Source organism: Xenopus tropicalis, chromosome 9 (assembly GCF_000004195.4).
Source record: "Xenopus tropicalis strain Nigerian chromosome 9, UCB_Xtro_10.0, whole genome shotgun sequence".
NCBI lineage: Eukaryota > Metazoa > Chordata > Amphibia > Anura > Pipidae > Xenopus > Xenopus tropicalis.
Window position 1 is genome coordinate 27,923,868 of NC_030685.2, and position 15,616 is coordinate 27,939,483.

A 15,616-nucleotide genomic window follows, 5' to 3' on the forward strand; every position below is an offset into this window, starting at 1 on the left:
TGTAATACTTTAGGAGCAGAGAACTAGAATACTACAGATTCTAATTATAATTAACTCAAGTAATAAAGACACATAATGGCAGTTTGTGTCCATTTTATTTTTTTTAAAAAGAAATGTATAGCAAGTAAGGAAGATGAGCGTTTGTCTATATAGGCTGGGCAGCTCACCTCGTTATACAGTACAGGTATGGGACCTGTTATCCAGAATGCTCAAGACCTGGGGTTTTCTGGATAAGGGATCGTTCCATAATATATCCATAATATATCCATACCTTATGGGGCAGATTTACTAATCCACGAATACGAATCACGAATGGGAAAAATTTGGATTGGAAACGAAAAATTTCTGAAGATCGCAAATATCCCGAAAATGCTTACGAAAAAATCATATTACTCCCGATAATATCGTATTGTTGATCCGAAAGTCCCGAAATTTTAGTACTGACCATTGTAAACAGTGGCAGAGCCTTTCTGAATTTTTCGCACGGGCACGCGAAAAAGTTGTGCGAGTGTTCGTGTCTTAGTTAATCTCCCCCTATGTCTACTAAAAATCATTTAAACATAAAATAAACCCAATAGGATTGTCCTAGCTCCAATAAGGATCAATTATATCTAAGTACAAGGTACTGTTTACTGTTTATGTTATTAAAATGAAGTCTATGATAGATGACATTCTCATAATTTGGATCTTTCTGGATTACAGGTTTCCTGATAAAGGTTCCTATACATGTATCATGACCATATTAGGGAACTAAAACCAGTGTTAGCATAATGTACACATAACTTGAATAAGTGATACCATGTATACTGGGCATGAGTTTTAAGGTGGCCATACAGGGGCCAATAAAAGCAGCTTATTGGCCTGTGTATGGGACCCTCAGACGGGCCTACCCCACTGGTTTAAGTATCTCGCTGGGATGATGAGCACATTGGCCAATTGATGCAGTCCGTATCCCTATGGCCTGTATCCTGTCAATGTGATCCAATTTTTTGTCCCAAGGGCCATACAGTTTGTTTTGCCTCAAGGTGGGCATATCGGGGAAAGATCCACTCATTTGGCAGCCTTGCCAAATAAGTGGATCTGTCACTGTATGGCCAGCTTTACTTATTAGACCAGTAGAATAATCACAGTTGAGCAAATGAATAAGGTTTCCTAAGCCATGATGTTTTACTCAACGTTTAAAGAAAAAGTAAATCCTAGTTATAAATGTGTCACTTCTCATAAATTTTCCTGAAAAATGGGTCTTATTGCTCCCAATCTGAATTATACACTCGAAACTTCCATTGTGCTCTGCTTCTAGTAGATCTAGTGTTTAGGAATATGTCAGCATACATAGAATACATTATAATATCCATTTAGCTTTGAACTGGAAAGCCGCACACATCAGAAAATAGTTAATACAGGGAGAAATGCAGAGGCTGGGAAGTAGAGCGTAAATGTTCAAGATAAAGTATTAGTCACAAGAGACCACCCAAGTGAGGTCTAAGTGTTCAACAAACCAGAGCCCTTGTCATTTCTTAAGCAAAGCTCAGCAAAATGCACCAATCCAATTCCTGCTTATTCCTGCTGATCTGTCAGCTAGATATACAATAGGAGCTGGTAGAAATAGGAACTGCTGGATATGGCTGGAGCAGACAAAACATACCGCAAGTAATAAACTTTAAATCTAGGATATCAAACTGATTTGTAAACAAGTCCTAGCTTTATCTGTCAGGCAGTTTAGTTGAATTTTGCTTCTGAAATATTCATTCCAGTTTTCAGACTATCCATTCGTATTAATGCATTTACATTATATATAATGTGGATTTATTTTTGTCCTGTGTTTTAAGGTCACTGTGGTCTTGTCCAATAGACAAAATGAATGAATGAATATCCCTGTAGCTGAATTGATGCCAATAAATGACACTATAGAAATACTACTCACTTTGACCCCATAGTAAACACCTAGGGGCCCATTTACTTACTCACGAACTGGCCGAATGTGTCCGATTGCGTTTTTTTCATAATGATCGGTATTTGGCGATTTTTTCGGAAAATTATCGTGACTTTTTCGTTGCCATCCGAATGTTGTGTAAAATCTGGCGATTTTTTCGTAGCGTTAAAACTTGCGCGAAAAGTCGCGCCTTTTTCGTAGCCATTCCGAAAGTTGCGCAAAATGTTCAGTATGGTGACTTTTCTTGGGCCAGGTTGGAGCTGCAGGGTGCCATTGAGCCCTATGGGAGGCTTCCAAAATCACGCTAAGTCTGAAAGTTTCGCCCGCCGCTTACGAGCGCTCAATACGAAAAAGTCGCGACAAGATACGAGCGAATCGTAATGGCTACGAAAAACTCGCGTTTTTTCGTGAAAATCGTATTGGTAACGAAAAAGTCGCGACAATTTCCGAAAAGTCGTAAAGGCGCCGAAAAAATTGCAAAAAATATGAAAAAGACGCAAAATGTTCGTTTTCCAATCGGAATTTTTCCAATTCGGATTCGAATTCGTGTCTTAGTAAATCAGCCCCTTAATTTACAAAAAAAAAGCTTAGGTTCTAAATATTCCATAAGTCAGGGTTGCATGTTACTCTAGGCTGCTATTAAGTTAGGTTTGGCACTACAAACATTCCATTTTTAGAACAGAGAGGGTGTAGGAAAAAATGATTCCCCCCTTAAAGAAAATCTGCCTGCATGGAAAATGCTGCATAATACAAAGTTTCTGAATGCCCTATTGCAATTGCACATTTTTTTGTTTTTTTTTTGCTGGCTCAAAACTAATTAGTGTGAAATTTAAGGATAAATGATTATTTACTGTTTAGGAATTCCTCAAAATATAGGGTAGTAGGTTTTCTAGGGCCAAATGTCTAACTGCAAGTGGGCACATGAACTGAAAATGTCATTGGCCTCTGACCCATTACTATCTTTGCACTTTATATTTTGTCAGATTTTTTTCCCAGATCAACTGGCCCATTTAATGGTAGGTACTAGACCTATCATTATCTGTCACACTCATTTCATTCATTTTCTGTCCCTCTAGCTCAGTGATCCCCAACCAGTGACTCAGGGGCAACATGTTGCTCACCAACCCCTTGGATGTTGCTCTCAGTGCCCCCAAACCAGGTAGTTATTATTGAATTCCTGACTTGGGGGCAAGTTTTGGTTGAATAAAAACAAGATTTACTACCAAATAAAGTCTCCTGTAAGCTGATAGTGTGCATAGAGGCTGCCTAATAGCCAATCTTAGCCCTTATTTGGCTCCTCCATGAACTTTTATGATGCTTGTGTTGCTCCCCAAGTCTTTTTATATTTGACTGTGGCTCACGAGTAAGAAAGGTTGGGGACCCCTGCTCTAGCAATACTCACCTAATCAGCCTGGCCAGACCAGGGATAACTTTGATGTAGTTGGGCAGCTAGAATATATTATAATATATTGTCAATCCCTGTTTTGTTTAAAGAGGGGAGGTATTTCCTAGTCCTATATGTATTCATAATTGGTGAGTGCAGAGGACCTTGTGTCTGTGTGTGTATGAGTTTTATTGGCATAGACTCACTCCACCCCCCCTAATGGTTTAAAATATAGTGTTGAGCACAACTTTTCCTTTTTAACTATAATCTTCCTTTGTTGACTATGGACCAGAAAGAGAAATTCTTATTGGCTCTTTGAAACTTCTTTCAATGGGTTAGAGATTATTGTCACAGACACATTGTAATGGGAATGGCATGTTTTCAGATGGTCAATGAGAATTGCTTTTCAGGGAATGTCTGTAGCATATGGAAAGTTTCCCTGGTTTAATCACATCGTTGCATTCAGTATTCTAGATGTATGAAAGCTGATGTAGGTAAACAGCCCAGGACAAACTACTGACCCTAGGCAAAACCAAACAATAGCAGTTGACCACATTTTTTAAGTTCAGATTTACTAACCACACAGCTCCCAAAAAAGGTTTATCTTTGAAAACATTAAAAACACATTTCAGCCTATGAAATATCATTATAAACCAAATGATTGTATTGAGAAAAAAAATACTAAACACAAGATCTGTTCTTCAGCAATAGACTGTCCGTTCCAATACTGGACATATCAAGACACAGTCACTGTCTCTGTGGTGTCACAAATACAAACACAATAAAACAAAGAAGAGATGCTACATTTACAGTGCAGAAGTGACATTTATTGTCAAATATATAACCGTCTTAAGCATAAGCAAAAGGCAAACATTCCCCCCCCAACCTGGTATTTAAAACATAGTATTTAGGTATATGGAACGTCTAATAATGCATGTCTGCGGTGTGCCTCGCATGCTTGCAGTATTATCTTTCCAGCGGCTTTAGCCAAGCTGATGTAAAAAAGCTACAAGAGCTGAACATATAGTGCAGACATATAAAACTCATACAAAAAAGCATTGCTTGGAAAGTCTGGAAAGGGCCACCTACTTCAGACACTAATGATAACTCTCAAAAATACACAAAGGACCACAACTAGAAATTTTCAGTTACAATGCAGGGGTTGAAAGCTGCCTGTAGGTTTAAATAAACGAAGAGTGTGTCAGGAGCCTGGCTTTTTCAATAGACGCCCCCATCATCTCAAATTGTCCATTTGTCACGTGGCAGCTTAAGTCCGAAGATTTGTCATACTGACATGGGAGACTGGAGATCTTCTTACAAAGTATGTATCACTTAGGCTGTGGTTAATCTCTCTTCGTTTATCCATACTTGTCAAGTTTTTTCCTAACTTCTGGAGAAGAGCTGGTGGGCTTCTGCTGCCCCTCCTCGCCTGCCCTTTTTAGCAACTTGCATGGCTTGAAGAGAGACTCTCATGAGGAGTGTGATTTAAAGTATGCACTACCCACACATATATGTTAGGCTAAATTCTATTTTAGGGGTAATTATTTTCTCACATCTCAGGACATGAACATTGACAATGTGAAGAAACGCTCAATAGATTTCATTTACATTACCATTATAAAATTTGGTGTAGGGGAATTAAGTAAGGCATCACAACCTCAAAATTAGACCAATTGCAATTTTGGTTCCATGTAATATATCATATAGGTTCCTATATGAATTGAGGTCTCAGTGTCATCAGTATGGCTGTAGGGGGATTCCCACTTTCCTTAGAAATGTGAGAATGTAAATCACCCCTACTGTAGGCAAGCAGTGTGTATGTGTGTGGGTCTTTACTGGCCCAGGGGAATTATGAGTACTATTTAAAAGAGGGAATCCCTATATGCGGCTGAGGCAGGAGATCTCAGTAGGAAAAACTCTAAGACGAGAAGACCACCTTTACTAAAGTAGGGAGAGTAGCCATGTGAATAAGGATTTAGCCAATGTACAATTAGCCCCCGTGTTTACACCGTTGGAATGTGAGGCAGGTGTAGGGTAGCTGATATGAGCTGGCCTATAAGTAGCAGTGTTGGGTCAGTTCCCCAGGTGACACATGCCAGAGTAGGGGGTTTAAGTGATTAGTACCCTGGTAGTGTATATTCCTTTTAAGGCAACACCGCTAAAGCTGGTACACTGGGGCTGGTCACCTGTGTGTGTGAGTAATACCCATGTAACTTAATGTCCCTATATTTACTGAGAAGAATTTGGTAGTGTATTAAGTGGAGATGACATTCAATAAACCACTGGTGCCCATGTTATTGTGATCAATTCAAAAGTGTGTGTATCAGCTTAGAGACCCGCTCAAAATTAAAGAGAGGGGCCCATTTGAAAGCTGCATGTGTAAAAAACCAGCATTACATTCCAAATTTACCTACATAAGCACTTGGAAAATGTGGGCAGTTATGAACCGGTCCAAACTGGGATTCAAAACAAACCCTGGCATTTCAATTACACAGAGGCCCAAACAGCCCAATAAATAGTGACTGTCTATGGCATCTCACAGCAGCCCCTCTGGCATTTGCCAGAATCCAGATTCCCAGTCCAGGCCTGGTTATGAAACTGAAGGGCAAAATATACATGGGTGCAGAGAAAAATTCAGGTCAAGCTTAGTGATTACATTTGTGAAAGCCTACAGTTTAAAGATCACTATTGCCCAAGCTACAGACATCTATCACCCCGTATATTCAACTGGTAAAACTATTTCCCCCATGACAACTTTTCTTTTCAGCTGCCAGTGTGGGTTTGTTTTTCTAGTAAAGGAACAACCTACCAATGCACTTTGATTAATCTGCACTAGATGTATTTACTTGAGGGCTACTTTATTAATCAGAATTCCCTATATGCCACTGGAAAATGAGGGCCCCTGAGATTATTTAGTACTTCCTCCTCCATGGTGTCTGTAATGATTTGTCAGGCTGTGTTTGCCCAGCTTCTTATGGAAACTTCAAAAGCGAAACTTGTGTTAAAAAAACCCTCCTTGGATGGGGTATTGCTCAGGGAATTACATATGAATGATTCTATTGGAAAACTAGGAAATGTAGCAGCAGATCTTATCAAGGAATAAGAATGAATGCCATGCTTTTAAAGAAGGAATTTTCCCTGTTAAATATTCAACATTTTTCCACGGTTGTGAGACCAGGCGACTTTGATACGTAACCTCTCCGCAGATCAAGTTTGTAGGAAAGAAAATAAACACATTTGGCTCCCATGGCATACAGGCCCCTACACATTGCTCTGAGTCGCAGGATACTGCTCATTTATACAGGAGGGCCTGAATCCCTTGGCATCATTAAAAGTGCATTATGGGATACGGAACTTCAAATGAGAGATTGTAGCAAGCGCAGCTTAATTCTTTTTAGTTTGAGAGAACATTTATATCCAATTAAACTCTCCAGCTTTAAATGAGACCAATGACTTGAAAAATTATGCCTATAGCCATGAGTAAAGCTCCACTTTCCTCATCTCCTGTCACAGAAGTGGTTCTAAGAAGTAGTGACATTTTCCTGTATTAAATTTAATAAACATGGCCCATAAACCCCCATGCTAGTTTAACCCTTACAGAATAGGAAGGAACCACAAAGTGACACATTATCTCCTACATCCCATCCCTAGCCTGTAGTGAATTAACTCCCACAACTACTGATAAAAGGTGCATGGAAGGTAGAAGGACTGTACAAGAGCACGAGATCCAGGGTTGAAGACAGGCAAATAGATAGAGGCTATATATTAGCGGTTCTTTTTCTGTTTTTAGCTACGTAACACTACTTACAATTCTTAGGAGCAATGTTCCCTAGATGCAAGGCTCCCTAGATGCAGCAATGGTAGTTCTAGAAGGGGGACCCAAATAATTAAATAATAAAGTTGGTGTTGGCAACCAAAAGTTTGTGTTATCTGACTGTGAGTGTGCATGTATCTTCTGTATTTTTCTAGCAGTTCCTGTTACACAATTGGTAGTTTTTTATCAGTTTTAAGTCCCTTTTAGTACAATTCAAAAAACCCTTGAGTTTATACCAATGCCTAGAAAACAGCAGTTTGCCAATCTCTGGCCTATCCCATCCCAAGCATGATATTTCTGTGTACCCATAATGACAAATGAAAATTTATGACTGATGCAGCATACATGACCATAAAAATTGACATTGAATGCACAATTTCCTTTTCTTATAAAGCTATGTAACTGCACAGGTCAAACTGGAGTTCACAGGGTAAAACAAACATCACATTCCCAAGAGGACGCTCTTAGACAGTGAGAGAAATGAAGCTGTTGTATCTCTGAATGTTCCTCTTGAGGATTTCCGAGCATGGTCCAAGAACTCGTTCAAAGCGAGGTCGATCCAGCTTGACGCATTTAAGCGGCCCTCGAGCAACAACAGTTGCTGCTCTGGGACGATTCAGCAACAAGGCAATCTCACCTAGAAAAAGAAAACAACACAAAATATTTATATCTATAAACATCTGACTAGAGTCTCGTACATTACCACACATGAGTAGTCACTTACACTCATAAGAGTGCTTGGATACAAACAACAAACTTCCTGTTAGCTGTAAAAGCCATCAGATGAAGTATTTGGTCGCCGAGTTCTTCCATTTCTTTTGGTTGGGGTTCTATAACCGTTTGATAGTGCCCCACAAGGTCCACATCACATAGCACAAGTGGCTGCCAAATGTTTTGATGAATATGAAAACAGCGCAAAGCAAAAACTACTGCCAGCCTTCCCCAGATTTGGAAATACTGAAACAATTATAGTAGCTTATGGACTAAAGCCTATACAGTGCAATCCGTCAGTAACAAAATTGCTTGTTGAAGAACAGCACTGCATACACTTCAGTACAGTTCCAGACATTTGCAGATTCCATAGTAAGATTCTATAGTAAGATTCTATTACTGGACAGAGGCACTAAGCGAAGCAAAATTGCACTGTTTAATGACTTCGTATTTTGACTATTTACATGCTTAAACTACGCCCCCATTAACACATTTTTTTAATGTATTACTCACAATAAGACTCTTACCAAAATAATCTGATGGCCCAAGTCTTCCAACTTCCACATATTCTTCATTGTCAGATCGGCGCTGCAATACAGATGCTGTGCCCTATGAGACACAACAGAAGAATATTGAAGAGCATGTGTTTTATTTATTTATTTATATTACATAAACCCACATTTTTTGTTAAACTTGAAAATGCAAGCTTTTTTTTTAGGCTACAATTCCCAGCATTGCTCTTGTATCAGCGGTTAAGTATCTGACTCAGGGAGCGCTAGGTCGAGTTCCTATGCTTCTTTGCCAATTCTTTGGGAAAGTCCATTCACTGTGGGCTGTGGCCCTTGGAAACTCCATTTCCGATCTATCTTTCTGCCTTACAGGCACTGAACTTTGCTCGTAAGCTACTTAAAGCAGAGATTATGATGCTGCATAATAAGTAGAAAACTCTATAATAAACAGCAAATAATAAGAATATAGAATATAATTACTTTAGTGCTAAAGCTCTAACTTTGTAGCCTGGACTTTCTTCCACAATGGCCATCTACATACCAAAAAGTTTTCAATGAGTGCAAATTTATTGAGGTATGTAATAACAGAGCTGAAATACTTCAAACACAATATTCTTAAAGCAGCATAATCATTTCATGTAACAAGCAGCACGGCATTGACTGATGACACATTTTACACCAGAATTTGTTTGCCACTTGCACTCAATCTATGGATTTATGTGCTTGAACTATGCCCCCTAATAACACATTACATGAGGTCCAAGTTGGTATAAAATAAGGGGTCATTTGTACAGGTTTTGGTGCCAAAAGCAGAATAAACTCCCAAGAAATTTCTCTGTGCATCCATTTTAGGTACCCTGAAAATCCCAAACATTCAGTTCATTATGGGGTATATTTATCATGCTGTGTAAAAAGTGGAGTGAAACATCACTGCTTTGCTTTGGTTTTCTTGCCTAGGGCAACCAAGCAGCAATTAGATTTCAACAGTTAGAAAACCAAAGCAAAGCATCTGATTGGCTACTATGAGCAACATCACCAGTAATGCATCACTCCACTTTTTACACAGCATGATAAATATACCCCTAAGTGTCCTGCATTACACACATACTTGATTGTATTACTGCTACAATGTGTTGCGGCCCTGAATTAACATACACAATCTCACACAGGTTCCCTGGCTGCTACTGAACCTCAGCTCTGATGCTTCTCCAGATAGCAGGAGCTAGGAGCGGAAACTCTAGAAGGGCTGTTGTGGTACAACTTGGTGGTTGCTAAGTTACAGAGTGCTATTTATTGGCCTGTGTAGGTACCATTTATATTACACAAGCCAATAAGTTCTCAGCTGACTTTTCTTGATTTTTTTTATTGAAAATGCAAATATAATGTCTGCTGATTTTTAGGACAAAACAGTTCTCTGTTTAGGAGATAACTTTATGAGGGCTACCTGCTGGAGAACTTATAGGAATACTGTCATGGGAAACCACGGGTTTTTTTTTTTCAAAATGCATGAGTTAATATCATTTCTCCAGCAGAATCCTGCACTGAAATCCATTTTTCAAAAACACAACAACAGATTTTTTAGATTTACTTTTGAAATTTCACATGGGACTAGCCATATTCTTAATTTTCCAGAGTTCCACAGCCATGTGACCTGTGCTCTGATAAACTTCAGTCACACTTTACTGTTGAGCTGCAAGTTGGAGTGTGATATCACCCCCCTCCCAGCAGCCAATCAGCAGAACAATGGGAAGGGAGCAAGATAGCAGCTCCTAGTAGGTATCAGAATAGCACTTAATAGTAAGAAATCTAAGTCCAGCTTGGGACTCCTCCAGTTACATGGGAGTAAGAGAAACAATAGGATATCTGAAAGCAGTTCTAATGTGTAGCGCCGGCTCCTTCTGAAAGCTCAGACTCAGGCACAATGCACTGAAATGGCATCTACACACCAATATTACAACTGAAAAAAACATTTGTTGGTTCGAGAATAAAATTTTAAATGGTAGAGTGAATTATTTGCTATGTAAACAGTGTAATTTAGAAGTAAAAAGTACACCATAAAAAATATGACAGAATCCCTTTAAGCTCCGCTGTGGGATGTAAAAGCTATCTTGTCGGACCTTAGTGTTCTAAAACAAGCAACAACTAAACTTTGATTCAGAGGGAGAGGGTGTGGCTGGGGAGAATTAGAAGAGCTCTAGGATATCACTGCTTCTTCCCTCCTGCACACAGTGGAGATCTGTGTCTTTATGTTTCTCCAGAGACGACACAGTATCATTGAGAGAATGACACTGCTTGCAATTTTACTAGCAAATGACTTTGTTGCCTGTGGCTCATGTGGAGGAAACAGGGCTGCCATTGCAAATTCTCACTTATTCCTTACTTGGTTTCCAAAGAGATAAGGCAGAAGAAAATTATTATAAAATTTTGAATTCCTGGCATGTTTGGCAAGCATTAGTTGCATAAAAAAACAGGTGTACTGACAAACACACATAGGAGCTAGCCAATCACAGCCCTAATTTGGCACCCCCCATTAAGCTTTTCCATGCTTGCATTGCTCCCCAACTCTTTTTACATTTGACTGTAGCTCACAGATAGAAAAGGTTGGGGAACCCTCTTCTATATTTTGGTGCCCAGTACAAAGTGTTCTGAAGACAACCAAGCAAATATTAGGCAATGGAATCATTCACATTGCCACATTAATTAGTATACTTTAGTAGGTTGAAAATCTGTTCATTTTTATAGGTTTATAAGCAAGCATATACAGCTGCAACGAGACTCATTTCACCTTGTTGAGGCGATTTCTGGGTCATACTAAGAAAGGCTCATTAAAAAGCCAGTGTGAGCCCTTACCCTGTAGGAAATTATAGCACCCCAGAGATAACATCTGATCAAAATTTGCAGCCCAAATGTAGTTGAAAGCAGCACTTACCAGTAAATGTTAGAATTGTGTTAATTCTTTTTAAGTGCAGATAGCAAATCAGAACCGTAAAGGTGAAGAGTTTGTTTAACTGCTTTATGGAGACATTACCTCATCCTTCTTTTGACTGCGTTCTGCAAATTTCATAAAGGAAATCCATACACAAAAAAACCAATACAAGTTTGTATAAATAAACAGCACATCTATGCGCTGAAATAGAAATAATTACCACCATTTTTTACATGCGCCCAAACCCAAAGTGATGAGTGAATAGATCAAAGAAGTGAGCTGCAGAGTAAGAGAACGCTGTCAAAGGTTAAAGGGAAAAGAAAACCTAAACCTCCGTAGGGATCACACAACAACTGCAGCAGTAAAAGGGATGTGGTGCAAGGGAACTACAATCAGGTCACGGTAAGCACAAAGCACAACTATTGCGTTCATGTTCAGAGCTACCCCAGTGAGGGATGTGCTGTGTATTTAACATCCACCAGACGTTTATCGCTCTATTTTCAGACATATACTGGCAGTCAATGGGCACTGTTCCTGTGTGAACAGAGTGAGACCACAGCTTTTTTTAGTGAGTTATTCCTTGGGGAGCTATGATCCCTATTAACCCTGCCATAGCCAGCTGAGAGAAATTACAAATTGTTACATTTAGCAGATCTTACTTGTGCCTGGGGGATCTTTTACATGGAAACAGTGAATTAATATTTAGGCCAGTAGTCTGCAGCCTATGGAGATTCAGCATCTGTTCATCCACACTATTCAGCTACTCAAAGTAGTTGCTGGTGGACATAAGAAGGTTTCCAAGGATGTCATGTCTAATTTCCTGGAAAGGCTCATTGAGATGGTCTTTTTGTGAGATGGATACTAAGCAGCCATAAGAACTGGAACTAGGGTAAAGGTGGCCATACACGTTCAGATTTTAGTCTTTTTCCGACAAACGTTTGGAAATCGGTCATACATTCAAATGCAATGATCTGAAACTAACATTCAGACTGAAATTGTAGGATAAAGCTCTAAAAATACAAATCAGAGGGTGTTCTGAACATGAAATAGTTGGCAGACACCAATCGTACAAAACTGATTTCAGTTGTAGATCCTAAGGATATCGTCCAATGCACAATACATGGGCAGATTTTTTCGTTAGCCGTCCGAAATTCTCTAACCTGCCTGATCGACTAAACAACCGTATGGCTGGTGTATAAACTAGATTTCGTACCATTTTATTGGTATGTGTATGGGCAGCTTAAGGTCGCAGAGGCACATGTAAAAAAGTTCAGATAGGCAAAATGTTTTGCTGAAAGAGATCTGAGACTGGGACATGGGCCCAGCTATTAGCAGGAAAAAGACCCTAACATACAGACCCTAAACTCATTGGAGTGGTTTAAAGCCAAGACCATGAATGTCTCCTGGGCCCTAGTCTATTCCTAGACACCCCAGCAGATGGCATATCTGCTGTCGCTATTGTTACACCATTCAATGCTGAACTCCTGGTATGCCAAAAGTTGTAAGAAATATGTTTTATAGCACATCAAAATAATCTGAATTAAAGGTTGAGTTTAGTACATTGCCTTGAAAAACAAGTATTTAAAGCACCGAAGCAGAGAGCTTAAGGAAAGAAAACCTTTTTTTCTTGTTTGTCATTGTGTCAAATCAATAGAACATACATACAACATATATATGTGTGTGTGCATATTGTACATTGTATTCTCTTTGGAGGATTATGCTGTGGATGAAATAAGACACCAACCAACCCTCTGTTATTAAAGTCTCTTTATCTCCAGGCTTCTGGAATAAAGGGTTACTTTCTATTGTGTGCCTCTGCTGATTATGGAAAGGTACTTCCAAAGGTTTGATGCAGGTGCACGCTTCTAATGAATCCTCCTAAAGGAACTTGGCGCTCACAAAGGAATGGGTTAGGAACGTCTGTGGGAAAAAGGCCGAACAGAATTTTTTTCTATTGCCAGGTTTTAATGTCTCTGTGTGCCAGCTTGGCATCTCGCCAGCGCTGCCCTCTGATTCCTCCTTCAGACGTATCGTTACCCAAGCCAGGAAAAGTCACAAAGCGTAGAACGAAATGTTGCATTTTAAGGATTCCTTCCCCACACAATGTGAGTTATTATCTTCATATTCTCAGCAGCCAGAAAATGTCTTCTGAGTCAACACAAAACTGAATGTAACAGTGTGTTATTCTTAGGCTCTTCATATTTGGGTCTATCCTTAAAAGTCACAGAAGATGTTATCAACCAATGATATTACTGAAAAAACCCTCCAAGGCAGAAAATATGGTGAGATTGTGGAGAGATTGACTGCAAATTAACAGTCAAACTACTAATTAGTGCCTTTGTACTCCTAAAAAAACAGGTTATGTAACATTTAAATCACTGCTGATCAACTAAAAGCAGTTACTCCTAGGAAAAGGTGTTTCCAAGCCATGGACTTGATGTATAGAGTGGGTTCAAGCACACCAAAATTAGGCATTCTGGCCTTGTCCTAATCTGCTCTAAGCAATGTGTGCTCCACAATGCAACCAATGGCAAGATATCTGTCCTTCTGCTACAAGTCATATATAATGGTATTCTTTGGGTGAACTTACTAGTCTAGTGATCCCCAACCAGTGCCTCACAAGCAACATGCTGTCACCAACCCCTTTGTTGTTGCTCCCAGTGGCCTCACAGCAGGTTCTTATTTGGACAAGTTTTGGAGACATAGAGACCAAGTGTGTTGCCAAACAGAGCCTCCTGCAGACTGCCAGTCCACATTGGGTACCAAATAACCAATCGCAACCCTTATTGGGAGTTTTTTTTCATGCTTGCATTGCTCCCCAACTTTCATGTTTAAATCTTGCTCACAGGTAAAATGTTGGGTGCTTGATAGGTAAAACCTTTGTGTGAAGAAATTCATTCATCAGCTTTATGGTGTGTCTATTCACGTGTACTTCCATCAGGCAATCTGTGGATTTTGGCAAATTCCAGAGGGACTGCCATATACTGTCACTATTTAGTGGACTGGTGGGGTGTTTGGACCACTGCATAACTAAAAGGTCCTATTTTGAATAGGCCTTTGCCTGAATTCCCAAAATAGAATAATAGCAAGGCATTAGCTTAACTTCACCTTTGAATGTAACCTCACCATACCTGCAGCAGCTTTACTCTAGCTCTTTGCTAGACAGCATTTATCTTCCTGATTAATAATTAATCATGGTGGGTTTTTTGGAAACGAGATTATCAGTGTGATAGCCAAGTGTGCCTAAGGCTGTGTCTTCATTAATCAGTATAGAAAATGCTTCTTTGGAGAGATCCCAATTGTTGCTGGATGTTTTAGAGGCTCATCTCCAGGTTATGGTGTTGAAATGCTGTGCCAGCCAGTGTTGAAATATATATGTGAGAATCTCAATTGTAAACAATGCAAGAAACATGGTTCCATTTGTGATTTCATCCCTTCATAGCCATTTTATACCTATATGGATGCTTTTTAATCCTTCCTAGAGAAAGGAGGGATAGTTAGTTCTGTATAACTAGATCCGTCCCCTGGGGTGTGGGGGCCCTGCCCTAACTAGCAATCTATGGATTCTGGCACATTCCACAGGGGCTGCTGTAAGATGCCATAGACAGTCACTGTGTATTGGGCTGGTGGTGGCTGTTTGAGCTTCTGTGTACTTAAAATGCCAGGGCCTATTTTGAGTCTGAGTCCAGCCTTGGTGATCTGGTAGGCTTATCCAAAGTATAGACTTAAATCCAGAATGAATCAAAGAGCGAATAAAAATAACCTACAGAACAGCGACTGCTGGAAAATCCCAAATCCCACCATCTCCATGGATTCTACTGGGATTGCTGGGAAATGCATAACTAGTTTTTGCACTGCAACCTAGCTAAATTGCCTACAGGCTAACATTTACTTGATCCATTCCTCGCTGGTAAGTTGTAAAAGTCACACGCTTTTAGAAGCCACTTGTGCTATGAGATCCAGACAGCCAAGCCGCCAGGCTTATTTTCATAACAAATGGTCCTTACTCAGAGGCTGCTCTCAAGAGGCTAAGCCAGCCGGGGAATCCGCGTTGGACTGAACCCACAGAAAGGCAGCACATGTTGAAATGTTTCCAGCATACGTGGAAACGGCCTTGATTACACTAAACTGCTCTTAGCTACCGGATTGAATAACACACTACTGTACGACTCCGGGTCGTTTGCTTTTGCGAGCATTATTAATCCAAATCATACTTAATCGCAAGAACATTACTAATGTTATTTTAGGGAAAAAAACACATGTAAAAATGTCACTGAAAGGAAGGAAAAGTATGCTTAATGATCCTGCTGCCAGAGGAGGCTCACACTGCTGCTGCTGG

At 39.7% G+C, this 15,616-nt stretch overlaps 1 protein-coding gene across 2 annotated transcripts in view; it reads right to left on the reverse strand.

The window, feature by feature from the left end:
- Positions 1–4,122: 4,122 nt before the first annotated feature.
- prkar1b (protein kinase, cAMP-dependent, regulatory subunit type I beta) overlaps positions 4,123–15,616 on the reverse strand; it is a 124,417-nt gene continuing 112,923 nt past the window's right edge. For both annotated transcript variants that reach the window (NM_001079454.1, XM_031892755.1), the window contains 2 exon segments: positions 4,123–7,768; positions 8,370–8,451. In NM_001079454.1, coding sequence (NP_001072922.1) covers positions 7,596–7,768; positions 8,370–8,451 — 255 coding nt within the window. In that variant the 3' untranslated portion in view covers positions 4,123–7,595.